Source organism: Syngnathus acus, chromosome 11 (genome assembly GCF_901709675.1).
Source record: "Syngnathus acus chromosome 11, fSynAcu1.2, whole genome shotgun sequence".
Lineage (NCBI taxonomy): Eukaryota > Metazoa > Chordata > Actinopteri > Syngnathiformes > Syngnathidae > Syngnathus > Syngnathus acus.
Genome location: NC_051096.1, coordinates 3334834 through 3358677, shown reverse-complemented (window position 1 = coordinate 3358677; position 23844 = coordinate 3334834). Strand labels below are relative to the sequence as shown.

General features: G+C 43.9%; 8 protein-coding genes across 13 annotated transcripts; 3 read left to right on the top strand and 5 right to left on the bottom strand.

The window, feature by feature from the left end:
• Nucleotides 1–1760: 1760 nt before the first annotated feature.
• On the bottom strand, nt 1761–6115 carry stk3 (serine/threonine kinase 3 (STE20 homolog, yeast)). Of its 2 annotated transcripts, none has more exons than XM_037264003.1 (11): nt 5926–6115; nt 5542–5625; nt 5286–5414; nt 5084–5198; nt 4771–4935; nt 4415–4582; nt 4200–4337; nt 3987–4112; nt 3707–3911; nt 3388–3608; nt 1761–3316 (listed from the first exon to the last, which is right to left on the bottom strand). In XM_037264003.1, the coding sequence occupies exons 1-11, from the start codon at nt 5946–5948 to the stop codon at nt 3158–3160; spliced, it is 1533 nt and encodes a 510-aa protein (XP_037119898.1). In that variant the 5' UTR covers nt 5949–6115; the 3' UTR covers nt 1761–3157. The 2 variants fall into 2 exon arrangements, with proteins under 2 accessions (XP_037119898.1, XP_037119899.1); XM_037264004.1 differs by having other exon boundaries at nt 5542–5622; nt 5926–6114.
• Nucleotides 6116–6405: 290 nt separating this feature from the next.
• prcc (proline rich mitotic checkpoint control factor) lies at nt 6406–8894 on the top strand. The gene is made up of 7 exons (XM_037264083.1): nt 6406–7042; nt 7117–7164; nt 7291–7803; nt 7876–7971; nt 8057–8203; nt 8270–8335; nt 8457–8894. The coding sequence occupies exons 1-7, from the start codon at nt 6806–6808 to the stop codon at nt 8541–8543; spliced, it is 1194 nt and encodes a 397-aa protein (XP_037119978.1). The 5' UTR covers nt 6406–6805; the 3' UTR covers nt 8544–8894.
• On the bottom strand, nt 8848–9805 carry LOC119130397 (transmembrane protein 272-like). Of its 2 annotated transcripts, none has more exons than XM_037264245.1 (4): nt 9669–9805; nt 9545–9595; nt 9297–9484; nt 8848–9240 (listed from the first exon to the last, which is right to left on the bottom strand). In XM_037264245.1, the coding sequence occupies exons 1-4, from the start codon at nt 9709–9711 to the stop codon at nt 8971–8973; spliced, it is 552 nt and encodes a 183-aa protein (XP_037120140.1). In that variant the 5' UTR covers nt 9712–9805; the 3' UTR covers nt 8848–8970. The 2 variants fall into 2 exon arrangements, with proteins under 2 accessions (XP_037120140.1, XP_037120139.1); XM_037264244.1 differs by having other exon boundaries at nt 8848–9243; nt 9300–9484; nt 9669–9804.
• Nucleotides 9806–9902: 97 nt separating this feature from the next.
• Nucleotides 9903–11611, bottom strand: mrpl9 (mitochondrial ribosomal protein L9). The gene is made up of 7 exons (XM_037264188.1): nt 11297–11611; nt 11003–11162; nt 10802–10926; nt 10672–10725; nt 10490–10591; nt 10325–10408; nt 9903–10264 (listed from the first exon to the last, which is right to left on the bottom strand). Exons 1-7 carry the CDS (start codon nt 11375–11377, stop codon nt 10079–10081), a joined length of 792 nt encoding a protein of 263 aa, XP_037120083.1. The 5' UTR covers nt 11378–11611; the 3' UTR covers nt 9903–10078.
• Nucleotides 11612–11726: 115 nt separating this feature from the next.
• Nucleotides 11727–13791, top strand: rida (reactive intermediate imine deaminase A homolog). Of its 2 annotated transcripts, none has more exons than XM_037264266.1 (6): nt 11727–11928; nt 12523–12628; nt 12737–12791; nt 12859–12927; nt 13295–13350; nt 13448–13791. In XM_037264266.1, the coding sequence occupies exons 1-6, from the start codon at nt 11864–11866 to the stop codon at nt 13502–13504; spliced, it is 408 nt and encodes a 135-aa protein (XP_037120161.1). In that variant the 5' UTR covers nt 11727–11863; the 3' UTR covers nt 13505–13791. The 2 variants fall into 2 exon arrangements, with proteins under 2 accessions (XP_037120161.1, XP_037120162.1); XM_037264267.1 differs by lacking the exon at nt 11727–11928 and adding an exon at nt 12006–12139.
• si:dkey-284p5.3 (uncharacterized protein LOC557830 homolog) lies at nt 13555–15634 on the bottom strand. Of its 2 annotated transcripts, none has more exons than XM_037264278.1 (4): nt 15290–15634; nt 14524–14712; nt 14384–14446; nt 13555–14316 (listed from the first exon to the last, which is right to left on the bottom strand). In XM_037264278.1, exons 1-4 carry the CDS (start codon nt 15378–15380, stop codon nt 14303–14305), a joined length of 357 nt encoding a protein of 118 aa, XP_037120173.1. In that variant the 5' UTR covers nt 15381–15634; the 3' UTR covers nt 13555–14302. The 2 variants fall into 2 exon arrangements, with proteins under 2 accessions (XP_037120173.1, XP_037120174.1); XM_037264279.1 differs by having other exon boundaries at nt 14524–14706; nt 15290–15615.
• A 247-nt stretch (nt 15635–15881) lies between these two features.
• rpl30 (ribosomal protein L30) lies at nt 15882–17096 on the top strand. Its single transcript, XM_037264258.1, has 5 exons — nt 15882–15985; nt 16100–16151; nt 16444–16589; nt 16760–16890; nt 16987–17096. Exons 1-5 carry the CDS (start codon nt 15909–15911, stop codon nt 17037–17039), a joined length of 459 nt encoding a protein of 152 aa, XP_037120153.1. The 5' UTR covers nt 15882–15908; the 3' UTR covers nt 17040–17096.
• A 643-nt stretch (nt 17097–17739) lies between these two features.
• laptm4b (lysosomal protein transmembrane 4 beta) lies at nt 17740–22772 on the bottom strand. 2 transcript variants are annotated; one of them, XM_037264207.1, is made up of 8 exons: nt 22689–22772; nt 22461–22595; nt 21374–21491; nt 20617–20690; nt 20428–20550; nt 20257–20355; nt 19812–19907; nt 17740–18980 (listed from the first exon to the last, which is right to left on the bottom strand). In XM_037264207.1, the coding sequence occupies exons 2-8, from the start codon at nt 22551–22553 to the stop codon at nt 18903–18905; spliced, it is 681 nt and encodes a 226-aa protein (XP_037120102.1). In that variant the 5' UTR covers nt 22554–22595; nt 22689–22772; the 3' UTR covers nt 17740–18902. The 2 variants fall into 2 exon arrangements, with proteins under 2 accessions (XP_037120102.1, XP_037120103.1); XM_037264208.1 differs by having other exon boundaries at nt 22693–22757.
• Nucleotides 22773–23844: the final 1072 nt, after the last annotated feature.

The window sequence follows — 23844 nt, the reverse complement described above, 5'->3', positions numbered from 1 at the left end:
ATTCAGCTCTTGCAAACAGTTCCACTTAGTAGCATGAAAGTTGGGAGACTATAAGTAAGACCCACAAAAAGTCTGAAGAAGTCCGCTATTTTGGATTTAACTTAAAGACACTGAGGCCTGTTAAACCCACACTGTTTGTTCTTACAATGGCTACAAGTGCATGTCATGAGTTATGGGGGGGGTCTCCTTTTTGTGTCCCATTCTCAGCCAACATTGCTTCGGCAGGAGACACACTTGTGGGCTAAATCAGCTCCGAAATGAAAGAACCGCAGAGACAATGGTTCTTAAACTTCTTGCAACCTTTACATCACACTCGCTGTAAATATGTGGAGCACAGAGACAAGATGGTTCACGATCGCCGTCTTGTGGCGACACTTGAGTAGTGCACCTGGAGTTGTGAAATAAAATATGACGTGGGACATTTTAACGCCGTACAGAGGTTTGCTCTTTCACAAATTAAAAAACTTTGTGTAAAAAAAAAAAAGAGCAATGTGTTTGCACAAGTGTGCACACCCTCTTTTAACTGTTGTTTTTTTTAAAATAAAAATTAGGATTCAAGCAGGGGTGTGGAGACTTTTCATATCCGACGCAGCGGCTGCAGCAAGGACGGCTGGTGATTCCCAGTAATAAGCAAAGCGCTCAAAAGGCTCAAGAGTTCAGTGGATCGACCCAGATTAAGGTTTGATTATGAACATGGAAATGAAGCGTCGTCTTTTCAGCCCACCGAGTATTCTCTCCCCTACTTGTTCATCATCTTCACAATCTTCTTCCAGACGGGCACCACTTAGAGATATTGCCTCGAGGGTCGCGCTCACCGCTTGTTCAACTCATTGCCACCAGGCATAAATATCACTAAGTGTCTACTGATTTATGGACACCCTTTCCTGCCTAACAAGCCTGTGGACAAATAGAGGAATTCTGCTTTGATTTACAATCAGGCCCCCAGGGAACAAGGTATGCGTGTGTGTGAGAGAAATTTTGACATGTGAGGGTCAGAGAAGATCTGAAGGGTGTAAAATATCAGTAGTGTGTGGCCTTTGCAGTTCGTAAAGTTTTACCGCGGCAACAGATTTCAATTATTTGGTTGAAAAATAATTTTAGTGGATTTGTTGCTGTCCCTAAAAGCATAGAGCAGATTTATTTTGTGTTTTATAAATTGAATACAATAAAAAAAGCAAACGGAACTCTGTTTGCTTCAATGACTGGCAGTTTTGTTCAGACCCCCTCCCCCTTCCCTCTTTTCTGCCAGTGCTAGAATTGGCCGAGGCATCCCGTACTCACCGACAGGCCGTTAAAGGCAGACTATGTGCAATTACAGCTGCCATCCCGCCGGCATCTTTTCATTTGGCACCGTAAAATTGTCCATCTCACGCGGTTGTAATTGGCTGCATTTGTTTGAGGTTAGGCTTTCACAAATCAATAAAAGAGGGTGACTGGCTGCACACTTGGATGACGGAAATGAGGCAGAGGCACTGCAAAAGGAATAATAAATATTAAAATGATTTTTTTTTTTAAAATATGTACAAATTTTAAATCTGAAAAACGAAAACTCAATGTGCATTTCAAAAAATAAGTTTAAAAATCTAATGCATTGATAGTGCTTGTACATTTTTAAAGATGAAATAGTAAATCTTTTTTAATAATGTACAAGTAAAAAGTAAAAAAAAGTTAAACGTTTACATAAAAAAAGATTTTTTTGTGTGCCTCAGAGCCCAAACTGTGTCCCGCCTCCAACACAAATGACAAATAATCCAATGCAATTGCAGTTAACTAAAAGTAACTTTTATTATATCATGCGCTTTATACAAAAAAAGTAATAAATTAACCATGTCAGACATAGTCATGATTTAGTGGTGAAATGGGAAAAAAGTGATTTAAGGTAAACAGTACATGACAACGACCCGCTTTTCTCACACTGCACTGTACACTTTAGTTAGTGCTGTCCTTCCATATGCACAGACAAAAAAAAAAAAGTAAAGGTTACAAATAAAAGCAGCCAAATTAGCTTCTATAGTTAAACCAGTGCCACTAAAAGAAATGTGTGAAACAATACAATGCAAGATCTGGTCCAGAAAGTGTCGTCTGAGGATAGTTATTTAAATAGTGTAACAGGTCTCTCAAGTGTGAAAGTTAACATTCACGGGGAGCATGGAAATGTTTCACGCTGTTGAACATGGAAATGTTTCACCCATTCAGGACGCTCATAAAAAAAAAAAAAAATAATAAGTCAACAACGTGTGGCGTTCAAGTGTCGGCTTACTTCGGTACATCAGAGTCCAGTTGCCTCCCACGCAAATTAAAATGGAGGAAAATTAATGAAGTGGTAGCGAACAGTACGAAAACTTTTATGATGAATTTGTGCCTTGAAATACAATATTCAGGGATGAGAATGGCAAATGTGACTGTGACAAATACGGACTGTGTTCCGAGTTGTACGATGACGTGGCTCTCGAGCCATGCCCATCTGAAGCAGTTCTTGATCCCGTTCGACTAAATAACTCGTCTTCAAGTGATGAAAACCCAATCGCAAATTCACATTGTGGCGGTGTAAAAACAGTTCTCCGTGTAAGTTAACAAGTGGAAATGATGTGATGAAAGTGGCGCCAAAATGCTGCCGAAAATAAAGATGCCGTCGCGGCGGGCGGGGGAATGCTCGCGAGTCGCCGAGGCTAACGCTCCCCCCATATATAAAAAAAAAAATACTTTTCTCAATGGATTTACACGATTCACGAAAATGATACTTTCGACGGAAAACACGGAAATCCGCGGATCCGCAGAAAATTCTCATCCCTGAATATTGAATTCTCTTTTTTTGTCACTTACGGAGTATAGGCTCAGAAGCGACCGTTCTGTTACGACTTCGATGCGCCATTTTTCAATATCGCTATGGCAAATTTTGTTTTTGCGAGGCACAGAGACCGAAGATCATCTTCATAAAAGTAACATGACAACGAATCATTGATAAATGAAGTCCTGCAATGTGGTCTTCATCAATTTAGGCAGACTTTTTTTTTTTCTCAAAGCACAGAGGAAAAAGCCTATCCCCCCCTCCCTCGTTTAAGGCAACACAATTTCTGATTGTCTTTGGTCACGAATGTTGCTTACTCATCAAACTATTACGTCTCATACATGTGTGCGTGTGTGTGTGTCACCGGCCTTAAAAGTTCTGCTGCCGCCGCTTCTTGGCATCCATGGCGTCGAGGATGGGCTGGCGCTTGGCTGTGTAGCGCTGCCGCAGCTCCTCGATTTCGCGCTCCATCATGGGGTCCAAGGCGCTCAGGCGCATCTGAAGTTCCTCAAAGTCCAGATTCTTCAACTGAAAACATGATGATTGTGATTATTCATGTTTCCCCATCATCTCCCAGCCCCCCGGATGAGTTCACTCACAAAATCAAAGTCTCCGTCCTGGGGCACCTTCCAGTTATCGGGGAAAATGTTCTTAGACTGGACGTGGTAGCCGGGCTGCTCCTGAGGTTGGTTGTGATTGTAGTTCTCCTGCTGGTGCTGCTGATGTTGACGTTGCTGCTGCTGGGCCACTTTGTTGGAGTCCTGCTTGTCAAAGTAGTCCATGAAGGATGGACGCATAGGCTGTTGGGGGGTGGCGTGCCCTGCAAGGGGGGGGGGGGGGGGGGGGGGGGGGGAGTATGTTAAGTTATAAAACGTTCTACACCTCACGTTTCTCAAGTGACGGCATGTGCGCCCGCACTCCTCATTGATCCCCGCTCCTCCTCTTCCTCGTCGTCATCGTCGCTGTTGATGACCATGGTGCCCAGGTCCGAGTCCAGCATGGTGTTGCCGTGCTCGATCATGGTCTGCGCCCCGTCGCTCATGGTTCCGCCGGCGCGCATGGTGCCGGCGCCCTCCGAGCCGGACTTCACCATGGTGTGCGAGTCCACCTCAGTCTCCTCCTCCTAGGGGGCGGGGTGCAAAACAAATCAGTCAGCCGTCTTTTAACATGTGAACAAGAGTCAGCGGGTTGGACTGACGGAGTTATCATCGTCTTCCTCCAGCTCTCTTTGCTGCTCCTGCTGCCGCTTGGCCTTCATCTCCATGGCCTCGGTGATCAGGTCCCGCAAGATGGAGACGGGCTTGGCCTGGCTGATGAACGGGTGCTGGAGATGTGCGGGTAACAAATGAGACAAAATAGACAGTCATGGCACTAAAAAACACATTTCATTCCGGAAATGTCTGTTATGAACCTGCAGGAGTTGTGTAGCGGTGGCTCTCTGCTCAGGATTCTTCACCAGACACTTCTTGACAAAATCCGTGAAATCGTCTGACCACAGCTCGGGTTTCCGGAAGGTTGGCGGAGGGTTAGTGGGGATCATAAAGATGGCCTGAAGTGACGAGACAAGCAAAAGAGGATGAAGCATGAGGCGTCACGACACACGTCTGCCAGATCATCCGTGCTCACTCTCATGGGGTGGATGTCAGCGTAGGGGGGCTTGCCCTCAGCCATCTCGATGGACGTGATGCCCAGCGACCAGATGTCGGCCACGCAGTTGTAGCCAATCTCCTGGATCACCTCCGGGGCCATCCAGAAAGGCGTTCCAATCACAGTGTTCCTCTTCGCCATGGTGTCCTTTCGAGGAAAATTAAGACTCGACTCAAATTTGATATTTAGTTTACGGAGTGGACCACAACTATTACGGCACAGTATCGAGTGTCGTAGCATCGGAGCATTTTTACTCACACGAGTACAGACGTATCGTAAAACAGTATTGGTTCACCGCTAGATCCTGTTTGTTTTTAGCAAGTTAGCGCTATTACCGTTAGCTGCCCTGCCACTCCAAAGTCAGCCAGCTTGGCGTGTCCCTCGGTGTTGAGCAAAATGTTGCCGGCCTTGATATCTCTGTGAATCTTCCTCATGAAGTGAAGGTATTCCAGACCCTTGAGTGTTGACTTTAAGATAGTGGCAATCTCATCCTCTGTCAGCTGTAAGAATAATCAATACAATTAAACATACAAACACAACCAAAAAGATTACGCACGATATTTTGGTGTGTGAATATGCTTGCAATAAAAGCGTTTTCATGCCTTTTAATGCATTTCTCATGGCAACACATTTTTGTATCGGACCTACCGTTTTGCTGCGCAGCCTGATGATGTCAGAGACAGAACCAGCTCCGCAGTACTCCATGACGATCCACAGGTCTGTGTTCTTGAAGTAGCTGCCATAGTACTTCACTACGTAGGGGCTATTTGGAAAGACATCAAATCAATTACCTTCAACAGGGACGAAATGGAACATTCATTCAAATTTTATTTTGTTTTCTTTGTGCAACCTGTCACACTGCTGCATGATGGAAATCTCCTTGATAATCTCTTGCAGGTCAGACTCCACAGGGACCTGCTTGATGGCCACAACCTGTCCCGACTCCTTGTGGATGGCTTTAAATACACTGCCATAAGAACTAACACACACAACAAAAATATGTGTTTGCAAAAAAAGACACAATATTCACTCGCCTCCAAAAATAAGCAGGAACATTTATTTTTCATAATAACTAGTGATGAGGGGAAGTAAGAAAACTTACTCACCCTTCACCAAGTTTTTCCAGGACATCAAACACTTCCTCTGGTTGTTTGGTCAAGCTGTCTTCACTCAGCTTTTTCAGCTTACTGCTTGGTGAAATATATTGAAAAACAATATTAAGCACGTAATTAATTGATAGGTTTATAGTGAATGATGTGTAACAAAGCTATGGTTCTACTTTCCACCGGAGTGAGTATGTATCCCGAAGATAATTTAAATAGTAGTAATGAGAAGCGATATGATGGGGTAGCACATTAAACATGTTATTTCTCGTAATAATTGGGAAAGAAGAGTTGAGACCGACAACGCTAATTATAATTAGCATAACCGGCTAGCGCAGCAGTAGCTACCTTTGCAGCTAGCAAGTCAAAAAGCTTTAAATTACAAACCTTTTGGAGGCAGACTGCTCCATGGTTACAAATGGCAAGTTGCACAAATAGGTGACGGAATGATGTCCAGTTGTGGTGATTTTTGTCTTCTGTAATCACCGAATGAACATTGTCGTCGTTGTTAATTAAAGAACTAGTAGCCGCTGGGGAGTGGAGGGCCACCAGCTAACCGAGTCTTCTGACCAATCACGAAGCAGGTTGCTTCGAGGTGAGCGCAACAGTAGTACGCATGCGCACCATCAGTTGAGCATCAGATAATCCCGTACGTAAAAGCGTTCGCCGTTTTGAATGTGGCAGAGCTGCCACGTAAAGCAGTAAAGCGATCTCCGTGCCACTTTCTTTGCGGGGTCCGTTTGCTTCGTTTGGGTGTGTGTGCACGCACAAGTTTGTAAAATCCAAATATCTATAATTTAAATGTTGTTGTTTTTTTAAAGAGGAGCTAGCCATTCACTTGCCGTCCGTTGGGGGCAGTATCGGCAACGGTTGATTGTTGTCAACACAGAAGAAGAAAGTGAATCGCAGCTCATCGTCGATAAACAAGACGAAGAAAAATTATCGAGTGCAAGTATGCGCTCAGAACGATAATTTATCTGTCGTATTATTAATCATAAGTGAATCTAAAATAAATGATCTAAAAACAGTAAATTGTATCCTGACGATTTAAGTCAGAAAGGCAAAACTATCTGGTTACTTTTAGTGGCGGCTAGCGGCCTAAGCTAACTATAGTTAGCATACTTTTTCCATCATCCCCATTTGTTTTGCTGTTATTTGACAAAAAGAACTGCGTTATTTCACACTCATGAGGATCTTTACTGTGAAGATTTGAGGGAATAGTGGTGGTATCCATGCGGGTTAGCGGCACTTCATACCGCCCGCTAACATGTCTTTAGTCGCCTATGGCAGCAGTGATGACAGCGATAGTGAAGGAACGTCGAGCAAACCAGGCTCAGGGGGACTCTTCTCCCTCATGCCAGCCCCCCAAAATCTTTCTGCGGTGGACAGGACGTCGAGTAACGACCCCCAGCAAGGCAAGACGAGTTTGTTGTCAGGTTTGCCCAAGCCTAAGAAGCGCACAGAACCTGTGAGGATTTCCATACCGCAAATCGAGAAGCACGACGTGAGTGTTGTGATGCGAGCTGATGCACGATGATCATGAGATTATAAATCATGATTAATTTTTGTTGTTATTAGTCAGACTCAGATGATGACGAACCAATAAAGAAGAAACTCCAGCCCCAGGTAGGGACACCTGCACTTACCTTTGCATGTTCAAATAGTGCAAGGCACAAATTAATAGATTAGGAATGGATTGTACAACGTTAAGTGATTTGATCTGGAGTAAACTTTCCCCGCCTTTCTGTGTAGGGTGCAGGTCTGTCTTCTCTCCTGCCACAACCCAAAAACCTGACTGTGAAGGTGACCGACAGACCTTTAATTCCCCACACGCTCACCAAGCGCTCGGACCCTCGCGGTGTCAGTCCAAGCACTCCCGCGCCGGGCCTACTGGGCCCCAGCGCGTCACCCTCCGCCATCAAAGCAGCAGCCAAGTCGGCGGCGCGGCAGCTGGCCAGACATATCGTTGTCGCGGACGAGCACGAAGACGACATCTCTCCACAGAATTACTTCTCGTTTGGTGAGAGCCCAGAGCGGCCACCTCCGGCTGTCATTCCGAGTTGCGAACCCGAGCCCGTCGTCGCCGCGGTGGAGCCGCTCCCAGTGTCTCTTCCCGAACCCCTTCCTCCTCCACCGCCCGGTGACGAGCTGGGTCAGTCGGACGCCCCTCTCGACTTTGGTGGAGGCCACGAGGGAGCCGCCACGTGGGGAGGCCAGTATCCTCAGTATCAGCCGCCCATGGCGGGACCGGAGTCTTACCCTGAGGTATACATGCGTCAAGTTCCAACAAATGGAAACTAACATGAACGTCAACAGTGACACCATCTCATTCTACAGGGATACGACAGCAACAAAGCATACTACCAAGAGCCAAGCCCCGGCTTGCCCGAAGACGAAGAACCTGGCAATTCGGCCATGTTTGATGACGAAGCGGTAAGACATAACAGCAAATGGAATTATACTCATGTTAATTAACACAGAACAGTGATGAGAAGCATTCTCTGTGTGTTGCTTGCAGTTCATGCGGCTTCAGGGCAAAAGGAACCGGGGCAAAGAGGAAGTGAAGTTCCTGGAAATAAAGGGTGACGACCAGCTGAGCGGTCATCAGCAGTGGCTCACCAAAAGCATGTCGGAGGAGAAGCAGACCCACGGGTCCTTCAGCAAGGTATGACTCATAGGGAGGATTCATACAGCGACCACAATTTCTGACTCTCCTGTTTTTCATCTACAGAAAAGGGGAGGCATGCCCACAGGACAACAGAGGCGCAAGCACCAGATTACATATCTCATCCACCAGGTGAGGCCGCCAAATCTTCCTCATGGCCATACATGGTCAATGTTTCTTCTTCCAACAAGAGGCTGACCGCAAATAGAAGTCAAGGGTCACAAAAATCCAGCAAGGTATTTTTTCGCTTCAGGCCAAGGAACGTGAGCTGGAGCTGAAGAACACCTGGGCGGAAAACAGGATGACACGCCGGCAGACGCAGGCCAAATACGGCTTCTGAGCGCCATGCCGTTTGGGAGTCTAGCGTCGAGGAGAATGGAGCTTCCAATAAATTAGAAAACAAAAACTGTAATGCACATTTTCCCCCCAACTGTTCATCATTATGACTCCTTTGTAAAGTAAACTAAATTACTTTCCAGACACTTGTGGGTGGGTTTTAGATACCAACTGGGTTGGAAATGTATTCCTTTGTACTACTCTATGTATTCCCGATCACGTAACAAACATTTAGTGTTAGTCTCGGTTTAGTGAAGAGCCATCCCGCTTCCCAAGAAAGTACCAGTGCGTTCACATTCAACTCGAGACACATTAACGTGGAATTTTATAATAAACATGTTGCTTCAAAAATGTCGAAGTTGTTGCTTACGTGTAAAAATTCTCTACCGTTCTTGACTCATATTGCAAATAAGTCCACCTTTGAGCTGGGATCAGACACCACCTGTTGCGGCGTCTTCGTCGAGCAGATGTGTCGTTCCGTACGACGTGGTGCGGGTGGGCGTCAACCGGTGTCGGGCCGTGACTGTCTTGAAGCAGGTCATCGACACGAAGCAAGCGCAGCAGCACAGCGACAGCGTGGCGCTGGCCCACACCAGCGTGGTGGTGATGAAAGCAAAGTTGTAGGTGCTCTTATGGCAGTAGCGAGCTTCTCCGGGCGTGAAGCTGGGCGGGTACGCGCCGTAGACCCAAGTTGACCCTGCGACGGATGGTCCAATGAGGACAAGCCATATAAAAACTAGATTGTTTTCATACCTAAGACAAACCAGCAGAAGGTGAAGAGGTGTAACAGAACCACGCCGACGGAAGTGATCGTGCTCATCAGGCCGCTCTCCCAGATGTAGCGGCAGTAAGTCACAGATAAAGCCAGCAGGCTGGACGAGCCCAGAACCACCAGGTAGATGGGGATTCTGGACTGCACCGGGCAGTGGTTCAGATGAGTGGCGCCTATGATGACACATTTAGTGAAGGCCCACAAGCAATTTGGAAAGTGACAAAGCAGCTTACCCAAACCGATGCCAGCGAGCATCACCATCCACCACATGATGTTGACCACCACTGCAAGTAAATTGATTCAGGTTAAATTGGTGAAATCAATACAAGGCTGAAAAAGAAAAAAAAAAGTTCTGACCGATGGATGAAATCTGAACGTCAGCGTGAGGCATGCGGTCCATCTGTAACGACTGCGTTAAAATACATTTGAAAATAAATCCCCCTTCAAAAGCGTTTGTTCCGAGCGATGCTTTGATGCAACTCAGGATGTGAAGACACGCTTGTGCAAAGTCATTGCAAGGGTGTCACAACACAAAAAAAAAAGGAAATCATTTTGATAGCATCTAAACGTGGCAAACAAACTAGTCACTTCTGCAGATACTGGACGGCAAGTCCTAAAGCATTTTTGTTTTTATTTCATCTCGTGAATGATTGTTTTTTTTTCCAATGTTGTTGAGTATAATAACATAAAACAAAAGTCAATTTAGTGACCATCATTTTCGCCCAGCAAGTGTCCTTTACAATCCACAGATGTCCTTTTAGTGTCCATTAATCCTGCTTCTGGTTGTCACTTGGTGGCTCAGTCACACTGACTTGACTTGTCTCCATAGCAACCTCCTCATCCACATGAATGTCCTTATCAGCAGCCTCCTCCAAGATGCGCTGCTGTCTGACCGACTTGTCCTCGTACGGGACTAAAGAAATGGGGACGCGGACTGTGTCCATTCCGTTCACCTGTAAGAACCAAAGATAATTATTATTTAATCCGCGGGATAAAATAAAATAAAATCTTACCGTTACTTCACACCAGTAGTCGCCACACTCTGTGATGGGCTCAAATGGAAGCTTCAAGGCGTGAGGAGGAACCACCATGATCAGCTAAGCACAAAGTGAATATTCAATACATCAGATTTTTTTTGTAAACAAAATTAGACGCGTGCAGGTTTTTTTATCAAGTACCTTACGAAGAAACTGCCTCCTCACAACTTCACTAGTCATCTTAAAGTCTTTAGAGGGCATTTTGATGATTCTCAATTTGGATTTCTTCAGGAACTCGACTGTCTGGAAAATACAAAATCATTATTTTCATTCTAATTACAAATACTGAGAGATGTGATCTTGTGTACATTATACTAACTCACCAGTTGTCCAGTTCGAGTTTGCATTCTCTCCTCGCTCGTGCCCTCCCGCAAAAGCTGAAGGTAAAAAGAGAGAGCAGCGTTTAATAATCACGTTGTAACGTAACGCTACTGAAAAGCCTCCAACTCGCACCCTTAACTCCTCCGCAAAGATCTTCTTGTTCTCCGGAGATGGATACACGGCAAGCCCCTGCGGAAGCAGCTTGTTACGGCCCACTGACTTTTTGACAAACACCGTCTCTCCACGACCACCAAGCTCTGTCAAAAAAAAAAAAAAAAAAAAAATTAGAGTAGATTTGTTTAATTATTATTGAATGCATAGAGTGAGACTCACTGGGGACAGTCTGTGTGAGGATGAGCTCCATCTTTTCCTTGGGAGCATGTTTTGTGTCCTCGACCAGTTTGTAGATGCGGTGCCTGCGGGGGTACAACCTCGGGGGGCTGCCCACTTTAGACAGGGGCACCTGCCACCAGCGCTCCACCACCACGGTGCTCTGGGAAAAACAAACTTCACGTTATCAAACCAAAAACTACAACAGAAGGACAAAGTTCATCACCCAACGTGGCCCATGCAAAACAAAGCGTCCTAAAAAAATACCTAAAATATTCAAATTAATCCGACACTAACCTGGACAGGAGTCACAGAAAAGCTCCTGATGGTCATTTGGCCGAGCAGATCCTGAAGGGCACGGCAGCAAGAACTAAACATGTTGAACCAGTGTATAAAACGTGATAGTAATTGCGAGTTTTTCGTCAGACTTCCTTAAAAAGTGCTTTAAAAAAATGCTTATTTCGGAGCGTAAATTGTCAAATCGTCGCTCAATTAAAGCTGCAACCAGCAGATCGCATGCGTATAGTGACGTATAGGACCCCTTCGGAAATAGTAGTCCAAAATATTGCCTCACTAAAAAACAAAAACGGAAAGAAAAACCTCTTCTCTGTGTAACACATGTTTAGTAGCCAATCTTATTTAATTTTGAGTTTTCGAAGGACCCTACTAAACCAGTAGTTAGGCCAACATGGGGGAGATCCTTAAAGATTGCACCAATTAATCCCCCCACACCTACCCACCACAGTTGACCCTACTGCCCTCCCTGCGGGCCTGCCTGTCAGACATCATTGGGGGCAAAATAAAGTATATTTACGGGCATACTGCCACTCACGAGCAGACTGTTGCATTCCCTGAATAACAAAGATGTCCACTCTCATCAGAAAGATTATTAACACCGCGAAAGCACCGGCTGCCATCGGTCCCTACAGGTAACAAAAAATAAAAATGTTTTGAATGCATATAATGGTAGGCGTGTCCAAACGGTCGTTGCACTTAACCGATAATGCTTGTAAAGTGAAACTCGGAGGCCACAAAGTCCAAACTCTCTTCGAAGAGCTGCAGGTGACGTAAAAGAATGGCGACAATTCGCAGGCAGATTACATACACGGACAAAGCTCCAGTCAGGCAGGGAATATACAGGTAAAATGCACACACCTTTATATATTATAATTGTTGTTGTTTTGTTTTGTTATTATTCAGTTTTTATTGTCGAACGTTGCACGCGTGCCGAAAGGGAGTAGGGGTTATAGACCAATCAGGATGTTTGTGGGCGGAGACCGACCGTCATTGTGAATTATTTACACTAAATGACATTCCAACCACAATGGAAAGTTATTTATAAAATTACTTTGTTACACGTATACAAAAAAAATCGCTATATAATACAGGAATATATAATTTACCATGCAACGAGAATGTATGTATATGAAAGTTGCAAACCCATTATTATCCACATGGGGTCGCCATTCTCAGCAATTTCGCTGATTTCTTCGGAAATGTAACATTTGAAAATGTTTGCTCAGCCAAGCAGTGCTGGTGGACCGGACCTTGTACATCTCTGGTCAGCTGGGGATGGATGTAGCTTCTGGTCAGCTGGTCCAGGGAGGAGTGCAGGCTCAGACTAAACAGGTACACATGCTGCATGGACTCTAAGAGGTAGCAAAAGTACTCATACTCTGTATTTAAGTGGAAGTACATATATTAAATAGGGGGGAAATAATAAATGTTATTCCTCAGGCTCTGGTTAACATGGGGGAGATCCTTAAAGCTTCAGGCTGCAACTACACCAATGGTAACATCTCAATTGTCACCACAACTACTTTTTCTCTCATGAAACAAACCTATTTATTCCATTTCAGTGGTGAAGACAACCGTCCTCCTAGCGAACATTAATGACTTTAACGACGTCAATGAAGTGTACAAGACATGTAAGTCAATGCTGTTATCCTTCATGAGGGTTGTTTGGGTCCTTTTATTTTTTATCACTACTGTTTATGAGTGCATTGTGCTGGTTGACTGCTATCTTGGGCCCCCCTCACTCATTATATGAATAGAAGACAACAGATAGGTGAAATGGAATCTCGTGAGCCCACCCCTGCGTTTGTAAGCAGACACCGCTACGCTGGAGGTCACCATGTAACGTGACCTCCAACATAGCTGCTCTCCATCGGTATTGTGTAGCAGAGACCCACTTTTATGATTTTTAAACTCATTTATCTTAAAAAGGATCGAGTTGACACCCTGGGGCACTTGTAGTTACGTTGGATAATCAATCCCAATAATTCACTTTTGCAGTCTTCAGCAACAACTTCCCCGCCAGAGCGGCTTACCAAGTGGCGGCGCTTCCCCGTGTGAGTACATTTACATTCCTCGACATTCACACAGTCTTCACTTACACTTATGTACGTTTGCATGGGTATTATTTTATTTTTTTTCCAATCTCTCCAGGGTGGCCTGGTGGAAATCGAGGCAGTGGCGGTTGTCGGTCCTCTTGCCGACTCCTGACTAGGCGGCCATCTTGCAAACAAGTTATAGCTCCACCATTTTTTTTTTTGCATGCATTTTGTGATTTCTAAATTTGTCTCTAGGCTCGTACAGCCGCTTTCAATACTGGCCTAATGACAGAGAACCCCACAAAATGGAAGAAAGCACGTAATTTGCCAGTTCTTTGGACTGTGGTACAATGTTTGACGAGTTACACAATTAAAACAAAGTCATGTAACGCTGTGCCATAAGTGGCTTTCATTCATGCAACTGTAAAACAATCTCAAATAAAAAAAAAAAATGGCCAAGAAGTGTTTTGAATTTGGTTATTTATTACATATTTTGAATCACTCTTAATTATGTTTAACATGTGTTGCGGAAATGTTTAAAAAATAAAAAAGCGAGTGAGCGAGAAAGAAAATGAATGGAAATTAATTGTAATTTTATTATTTTATATTACTTTTGATAATAAAGGAATCTACTGGTTGTTTGACCTGCTGTAAGAATAGTAAACTGCTGAAATAGGGGACAGCTGTTGCAACTTGCAGCAAACGTTTTCTTTTGGATAAAAAGTTGTATTTAATTTAAAATATTTATTTTTCCACTATAGTAGGGCACTGAAGTGTCCAACATTCACTTTTTACGGTAATAACATCCATATTGATTCATAATTTTTGGCATTTGGCTATAAATGCAAAACGTTCTCTCAAATGGATTAAGTGCTGTCGCGGTGTGGGAAGGCACACAGTGATGATGTCACAGCTTCTCCATCTTGGCAATATGAAAGTTTGTGTACAGTCTGGTGGGTGATGTGACTCATCAGTCACTTGAAGCTAAACGAGGGTCGAACAGAATGTGAATTGGAGTCAATCGTTCAGCTTCACTAAAAATTGACCTCACCTGGTGTCTCTGTTGTTTCTTGCTTTGGTTCCGTCGAATCGGTGGCTTCTGCTTGAGCTGAGGCTAAATGGGGTGGCCGTCACAACAACTCAACGTTAGAAGAGATTTAGTTGAAATTTGGTTTTTAAATTTCAATTGACCATTTTCTGGAGGTGCCTCTGCCGGAGGCTCGGAAGGAGCGGCATCTGCCTCGGCATCCATCAGCTGCAGTTCCTCCTCCTGCGCTGTTGCCGTCGCCGTATCGTCAGTGGGCTTCACATCGGAGGAGTCTGCCGGCATCTGGTCGGGAACGGTCCTGCTGTCCGCATTCCCATTGGCCGTCACTGTGTCCGCAAATTGAAAAAAATTACATCATAAAAATGTGAGCAAAAGTATATTTGTACTAAATGTAATTAAGTAAATATAGTAAATAGCTGGATTAAAGTAACTGCAGCTATTAGCTAAACAAATTGAAGTAGCGTCAGGAAAAGCCTACTTGAACAGCTGAACTTTATTCAGGGAGAATCCCGGTCGTTACTACTTTACTCGTTGACCAAGGCGTGAACCCGCATGACCTTAACTTGATTGTTTGTGTGTTGCTATGTGTTTCCATGTTTTCTCAGCACGGCGACTTTAATGATTGACATACAGGAGAGGAAACCAAGAAACTCTCTCCAGGGGGGGTCCAACCGTTTGGTCAATTTTTGATTTTTTTTTTCCAACCTTTATTACCATCTACAACATAAATGATACACCATTAGATACTGATCTTGTTGTTATCGGGTTGTATTGAGAGATTCAATGATTGTCATGTCACACCACAGCAAACTTTGTGTGCAATTATGTCCTGCATGATTATTATTCTGCTACTATAATTTTTAGAAATTCTTAAAGTGATACTATTGAGTCTTAAAAGTATTTTGGTACCTGTAGTGTTGGTTCCATTGCTCTCCTTTGGTTTAATTCCAGGTTTGGTCGAGTCCACCGCTGAAGTCTGGGAGCTTGTGGAACATCCCATCCTGAGCTCTCCACCGGAGTTTGCAAGGGAAAGAAAAGAAATGTGGAATTTGGGTTCGTCCCTTCAGTGTCGTGCGGAGTTACGCATCTTGTGATGGTTCCTGTGTTGTTGTTGTGGTGGCCTCGAGTTACCGAGACACGCCGGTGCAGCCAGTGTCGGATTTGTTGTTGACCGTAACTGAGGCTGTTTCCAGGAGGCTGGCAACAAAAATACATTATTCAAGTGGTCAGTGGTTGCTTGCGTGCAGAGGCGGCCCCGCCTCACTGGGTGGTGACATAAGTACGTGTAAAGGAGGGGGAATACTCCAAAGATTTAATTTTGGCCCAAAATGCAGAGTTGACCCAAATGACTCAACTACACCATCAATGATGCCACCACTAAAACTACAACTAAAGTTTGTCGGTAATTATAGGTTTAGCTCTTTTGACAGTATTACAGATGAAATTAAGCAAAAAAAAAAAAAAGACTGAAAAAGTTAGTGTCAAAACAGCTGACGAGTGTTGCCAGATGCGCTGAAGTCGTCTGCGCATGCGCGCTTCAACATCACGCCGCAAAGCATGCTGGTCCTTCCTTTCCTTCCGAGGCCATATTGAAGTAAACTCACCGTAAGAATCTCTCGTTGTTGTCTAATAAAAAAAACACCCAAAATTGATCGATTGGGCTTTGTTCACACACACAAAACGTAACGAAACCTCTTACTGTTTCAATCTCGTCCGTAGGTTGGCCGGCTTCGGACTTGAAACCGCAAAAATGGTGGCTGCAAAGAAAACGGTGAGTGGCAAGCAGCTTTTGCTCTCGGCACGCGCTAGCCGCTTCACGTGGAGTTGAATGGTAGTCGAGGCCTGCTAAGCTAACAAGCTAACACGACATCGCGTTTAAGCTTGTGGAAATTGTCGCCATGTATTAACCAAAGGGTATAATGTGACCCACCTTGTGTAGTCGATGAATACTCGGCAAATGTTAGCTGCGGCTAATGCTAACTTGGTGCATAATTACAGTTTAGCTATGTCGTGTTTTTGTGGCAGCCAGACATTGACTGTTTTTAATCTGCTTCCGAATGCAGAAAAAGTCGATGGAGTCCATCAACTCCCGACTCCAGCTGGTGATGAAAAGTGGCAAGTACGTGCTGGGCTATAAGCAGGCCCAGAAGATGATCCGACAGGGCAAAGCCAAGCTGGTCATCCTGGCCAACAACTGCCCGGCTCTCAGGTAAGGTATCAATTGTTTTGAGAATACAACAATGGTTAAGCGTAGGTGCTGCTGTTTTGTTTAGCAACCAATAAAATGGGCTCAGCAGTTATTTTTTTTACCCTGACTATATAATTATTTGAGGGAAGCAACATTCATGCAGTGACATCATTTCATTCTTTTTTGTACAGGAAGTCCGAGATCGAGTACTACGCTATGCTGGCCAAGACCGGCGTGCACCACTACAGCGGCAACAACATCGAACTGGGCACCGCCTGTGGCAAATACTACCGTGTGTGCACGCTTGCCATCATCGACCCCGGTGAGTTCAAAACTTGGATCTCATTTTATTTTGGGACATCACTGAGAGGGAAAATTAGTTTTTGCTTATTTGTTTGTTCTTTCGTTCCCCTCCCAGGCGATTCTGACATCATCAGGAGCATACCTGATCAGCAGCAGCAGGCTCAGTAAAACTCCCCCACCCTCCCATTACCCTGATTGTCATAAATAAAGTTGGTGTTGACAATATCTGCCTTTGGCTTTTTTATTTTTAATATGAAATCAGTACTACTACTGTGGTAAGTACTTGAGGTATCCACACGAGGGCGCCATTGTATAGCCAAGTCTATACTGTAAGTGGAATTTTGTTTTAAGATGGTATGACCAAGGATTCTTTAAAGGGATTGAAGAATTGAATACAAAATGTTAAGCGGTTTCTAATTAACAGGTGACCTTATTCAGTTGCAGCAGGATCGAAATAATAATAAATGGTGCTTTTACAACCATGGCCACACATTGGGTACATCTCTTTGGGATGAGTGGGGGATTTATCCCGCGTGGCTGTTCAAAATGGAGTCAGGCATTACCTTGGATAGAAGACTGATAGACGCTCACCTACTTTGCCGGGACGGATGAGCATGTGGGTCACAATCTGTCTGCATTTTTGCACGTGATGTAGTTTTTTTTTTACGCAATCAGCATATCTGACCCGGATTCCTCCAACTTGTAACAACTTGACCCATAAAACTGCGCAGTGTATTTTTAATGGTGAAAATGCATGCAAACTCAATTTATGACCCAAAAATTTTTTAGAATGATAGCATAACTGCTTTAGTCATTTTTATTTTAAAACAAGACCATATTAAATAAAATCATGGGACTACATGGCATGTATTTTTAAAATGATTATTTATTATGGTTGAGGACACATTGCTGGATTGTAAAGGACAGTCAAAGGGATTCTGACAATTACACACTGAGGCATCAGTCATCCCAGCTTTCATCTTTGTGTTTTTCACACTTCCGACTTGGAATATCAAACCGCTCTGCATCTTTTTCGGACGCGACGTCACAACGACAAGCAATGTCATGTCTGCCGCTTTAAAGTGCGAGCTCGATTGCATGTGCAGAAGCACTGGTCATGAAGGCGCCCACTAGTTACTCTGCATTTCCCTTGAATGAGACTTGCAGGTTGAGTTTTAAGCTAAATTGTATTTATTTTTTAATCTTTTTAAATGTTATCATTTATGTACACAGTACTATACGTCGATATTATGACAATACACAACGCGTTTTAGTAAAGTACTAGATTTTGATGGACTCTTACGTAAGGGAGCAACATTTTGTGTCTTGGCTATTTTAGTGATTGGTTGTTAAAAAAAACTTAATAGATGATCAGTCGCTACTAAGACTGCATAAAATAGATAAATTATATTCGAATACATAGGTGCTATTTAGTTCATGAGATATTACTAATTTGATGGATGTGCTCTACCAGTTTGTGCTATTATGCTAAGCTAATGCACCACATAAATCAACAGTTGTTTGGAAAAAGGGCAGTGATACACACACAAGGAGCTCCCCCATGTTACGTCATGAAAGGAAAATGCCCTCAAGAGCAAAAGAGGAAGATGTCGCGGTTTGCGTGGATATCCTCTTAGAGATGGACGCGCACATTTAAAGGAAGACTTTTAGAAGACTTGTGATTTCCTCGCGGGGATGACCACCAACCTCCCCCCCCTCTCCTTACAGTTATACAAAAAAAAAAAAAAAAATCATACAAAAATACCCCGTCGTTACATTCAAAGAGGGAGGGGGATGCAAAAGTGCTCTTGCTCCTCACTCAAGACAAAAACACGAGGGAGATTCACAGTATCGAAGGGCTAACAGTTGGCGGCCGACTCAAAGTGCATGTCCGTGCGGAGGAGCAGACGTCACGGTGACAGAAAGACCGTCTCTAAACTAACGGAAATGTCAAGAATCCACGTCCGAGACTCATCTACGCCTACCGATGGAGGTTGTAAGGGGGGTTATAAGAGACTGGACGGGCTGGGCTCAAGCCTTCACGTACTGGGGAGGGGGGGGCTCCTTAGGCGGTATGGCGACCACTTCCTCGTAGGGTGGAAGCAAAACCTAAACAGAGCGCAGAACACAAAATTAGAGAAAGGGGGCGCTGTGTTGTATGGATGTCAAGGAAAAGCAACAATCTCCATTCTTTAAATTCTCTTCTATGCACACAGGCTGCAGGAATGCACAATTGCTGCCGTTGCTAATTCAGGCGAGCGGGAGAAATGTGCTCCGAGGGGATGCGATTGTGAGGCATCAGCTGGGGGAAGGCCTTGCGAACCCATCACGGCCGGGGATTTGAAATGAAGCGGACAGGCAGACGCTTATGTAACGTGTCCACGACAACAGAGGACACATAAAGAGGACGCGGAGGCTGCGTGTGCAAAATGACATTTCGTATATAAAAGCATGCACTCAAACATTTACCGCCGCTGCTTTTTGCAATGGCGATGAAAGGAGCGCTTTTAAGATTCATGGCTTTCACGCCGCCTCGCCCGCTATTGTACGACCGAGCATGAGACGAACGACGGCGATGATGAGCTTGGTGACGACAGCGAAGCGAGCGCAGATTAATGTCTTATGTATCAGTGTTGGGGGGGATTAGCGCAGACAGGCAGATGGAAAGTGTGACCGTGCTTAAAGCCTTACGAGAGGACCCGACGGACGCACAAAGTGTACTCTGCACGGCGGATACCGTATCTCTAATCTGACAACCACGCCAATCCAATTTCAATTTACGCGGAGAGCCTCACAAAACACCAGGGCAAACTACACATTTAAAAAATAAACCAAAAAGGTGTTAAAATGATATTAAATTTATACAGGTGTCCCACAGGGATGTCTTCTAAGCCCTTTTGTTTTTGGTTGTAATGAGAGGAAATGGGTTTGAGGACTCACCGTGGTGTCGTTAGTGGTGACATAGACGAGGACCTCAGTGGTGCCTCGGCCGCTTACGTATCTGTAGCAGTTCCACACGCAACCGATTAGGTAGGCCTGGAGACACAAATGAATGGACTTAGCTACAAAGCATCCCGTTATTTTTTCTAAGAATACTGATTTCGGCTTATATGTAAATGACTTTCTATTTTTTTGCTTGCTAAGCATCTGTTTTCTTGCTGCGCTCCTTCAGTTGTCGGTGGGACTTGGCAGGCTAACAGCAGGTTCATTGTGTCGGTGTGTGAAAAGACCGAGTAGCGTGCTGGGCTCGCACCCACGCCAGCGTTAAAGCGGTGAACCGCTCCAATTTTAAACCCCCGAACCATCTGCGCATTCTGAAAAGTGAGGAAAAGGAATGCGATCCTTCTTCAATCGAGTGTCCGGAGAGTTTCAATGTAAATGTTACCTTGAAGGAGAGGATGCCGCCAATGAAGAGGAGGACTGCGATAACTAGGCACATATTATTGGTGGACATGATGTCCTCTTTGTAAGGGAAGGTTCCCGGCTGCAAGGATAGGGAGAAGAAAAAAAAAAAGATTAAGAAAGAGTCTTCTGGAATGTGATGAATTTGCCTCACCAGTTGTTGGAGGTAGTCCTGCACCGTGCTGGGGTACACCAGCACGCTGACAGCCACCAGGGTGTTAAGGGCAAAGTCGAAAATTTGGTAGCAGAAGAAAGGAATGATCCAAGCGGCGTGTTGCTGTGCGGGATGAGGCGGGAATTTCAAATGAGTCGAATATTTTGGTAAAATTGAATGTGGGCTCACCTTGTAAGCGCCATATGTTGCCATTCCACATATGAGAATCATGAGGAGGGAGATTGCTGTTGCTATGCAGATATCTGCAGAAAAAAACAAAAACAAGATTGAGTTAAATCCTGTCTGCTCATGAGCTGTTAACAAGTTAACGATATCGACTGGTGGAATCTGAACTCACTGTAATCTCGCAATCAAATTGGATTTTCCGGGTTCATCCAGAGGTGCATTGATAGTTGCAACGCAATCAATAGCCGCCTAATAAAAATATTTTGACAGAGCGGATATTGGACTGAATGTCTTTAAAAGGTCAACCAAAAAACGCAAAAATAAAAATGCACAGAGGCTAATCCTTTGATTCTGGTCAGCGAGCTTTCTTTCTGCCAGGGTGCTCTCATTTTTCATTAATTAAAATGACTCATCTTGTTTGTGTTTTCCAGCGCTAAAGCTAAAGACATTTTACCCCCCGAAGCGCTGGTGGCGGTTTATTTTTTATGATTGCCCCGGAATGGCACTGTCAGCTCGGACACAGCTGATGTGCCTCAGAGTGGCTGAACGTCCCCTCAGGCCGACGCAAGGCCACACGCATGCGCTAATATGGCGTCTGATTAAAAAGCAGCATCTCGTTCCACGCTGGATTACGGCGTCCATCTTGAATGACTCACCAATCCATCGACTGATCCCACAAGGGGATTTGTTAAATGTTACCAAGATGTGACACACTGAGATGAAAACTACAGACCGAGATTGTGTTTATGTTTGCACTCACTAGCGTCGTCCATGACATCGACGTCGGTGCCCAGCTCGGAGCTGGTGAGGTGGTAGCGATACTGCACGGGGTCATTGAGGGCCGATAACAAGATGAGTAGCACAACTGCGTTGATGAGCTGCGAAGGAGAAGAAAATAACGATTTTTAACATCCTTAACTTTTGTGAGGAATGTGACAGTTTCAAAAAAAATACACCATGGTTTTTAAAAATGCTATTGTGACATGTTAGTCCAGACGAAAACAGTATGCAGACGGGGGGGGATGGGGATATAGCGTAAACACTTACAAAAGCCCAGGCGGGGATTTAGCAGGCTTAGGAGGTGCGCTACTATGTTTAAAAGCTCAGGTTAGTCCAAAAGCAGCAATGCTAAATTTAACCAAAGTGCACATGAAGGGTAAACAGTGCAAAACAGCTGATAGCCATTATACAACATATAAATGAAAACTGGCACACTTTTGTCCAATATTACACTAGCGAGTCACTTGATGTCAAAACATGTGTTCAGAATGAATGAACCCATTCAAAATCATGTTAAATGGACACTCGCCACCTTTTAAAGAGCCTCGGATTGAATCCAATGTTGATGTTCTAGAAGGCTTTTCCTGACTTTTTTGTAGTCACATCACATCCCATACTGGAAGAGGGTGTGCACACTTGCGCAACCAGATAATATCAAATGTTTCTTTTATTCCCCGTCTCTTGACAAGATTTTTTTTCAATGACTTGAATAGGGTATATGTCATAATGGTGATAAAGTTTTTAAATCACCCCAAGAATAAAACGCCAGTGTTCCTTTCAGCAAACTGGGCAGATTTATCCTAATAAAGCCAGATTGTTTTGAGAGATTGGTCCCAACACTTGAGCCGATTTGTTGGCGTCACTGTAATGTTTCTTAAAAACGTTGAACAATGTTTATAAATGTAAATCACGACGAGATAAGGAAGTGCAAACATTATTTTAAGGTGAGAAACATCCGAGGTTCAACATCGTCGCAAGCTAGTTCAAATGCATCGGCATGTGACGCGCATCCAACCTGACAATGCTATCGATAAAGTCGGCGTGATTGCTTCAATCGAAGTCCTTACCATGTACCAAATACCCAGAATAATGGTGCCCGTCCGGACATGGCAGCAGAGGCAGCAACTCGTCGAGTACCAGCGGTCCCACGGCGAAATCATTCTCAAATGGGAAACCGAAACGAGCGCAAATTTACATGAAGGCTGTCAGGGGGGGAAACGCCGTTTAGCTCCGCTTGTATGTTAAAATAAAATATGACAATAAAACAATAAGTGCAGCTTGTTGTCACATCGAACCTATGTCGTGCGAGATGTTCTTCTCCTGCTCCAGTGAGAGGAAAGAACGAGAGAGTCCCTTAAATCTAATCTGGCTCATCCCAGTCACGTGACCAGCTGCGTTTTTATTTATTTATTTGTTTATTTTAAAACGCGATGGTAGTTGAATGAGTAATACAAATGATTCTTTTTAACTCGTTATTTACGCTTTTTAATCTAATTTGAATGTTTTTTTTTAATTTCCATGTTTTGTGTGTCGAAATACATCAGGTATAGTCTAGACAGGTGTCAAACTCAAGGCCCGGGGGCCAGATACGGCCCGCCACATCATTTTATATGGCCGGCGAAGACAAATTGTGCATCGAATTCGTGTTTCATTACTAGAATTGCAAATTGTCTTCACTTTTAATCTCTTAATTTTTTAAATATTTGACCAGTTTTTACTCATCTGATTTGAAAACGAGTTATTTGTCAGTTTGTTTTGTAGCTTTTACTGTATATAATATTATTTATTTGGGTTGACAGTCATAAGGGCCCTCCGAAAGAAGCTATGACTACAATGCGGCCCGCGAAAAAAAATGAGTTTGACTGAGTTATAGACTCTATAATAAATTTGCACACCCCTGTTTAAATGACTAGTGCCTATTATTAAGTACTTATGATTACCCACAAAATAAAGTTCAACAGTTCTCGTAGTTTAGTCTGGGTTGTGATGTAAAATACTGTAAATGACATCGAATGAGAATGCGAGTTTACGTAGGTAACTTGACTGGCTTTGAGCAAACGCAGGATGAAGGCTGACAGATGGACTGGCGAGCACACACAGCGCTAAGCTTCGGCGTGGGTGGACCCATGTCATGCATGATGCTGACATGAGGGGATTTTCCTGTGTACTACTACAAGCTCTTTAGCTGTGGGAAAAACCTCAATGAGAGCAGTCGTTTTGAAGGCCAAGAGAAAAGGTGCAGGGAAAGGAGCTGACTGTGACAACCTGTTAGCAAAATTGGTAAAGATGATTTCTTGTGGCTTGACCGTAATGTTATTTTATAAATATTTCTTAATTTTTGGGGGGTAATAATATTGTAAATCAGTTGTTCCTATAACAGTTATTTGAAAATGATTTACTATTACTCAATAATTGGAGAACTTCTTTTAACATTTATTTGAGTTATAATAA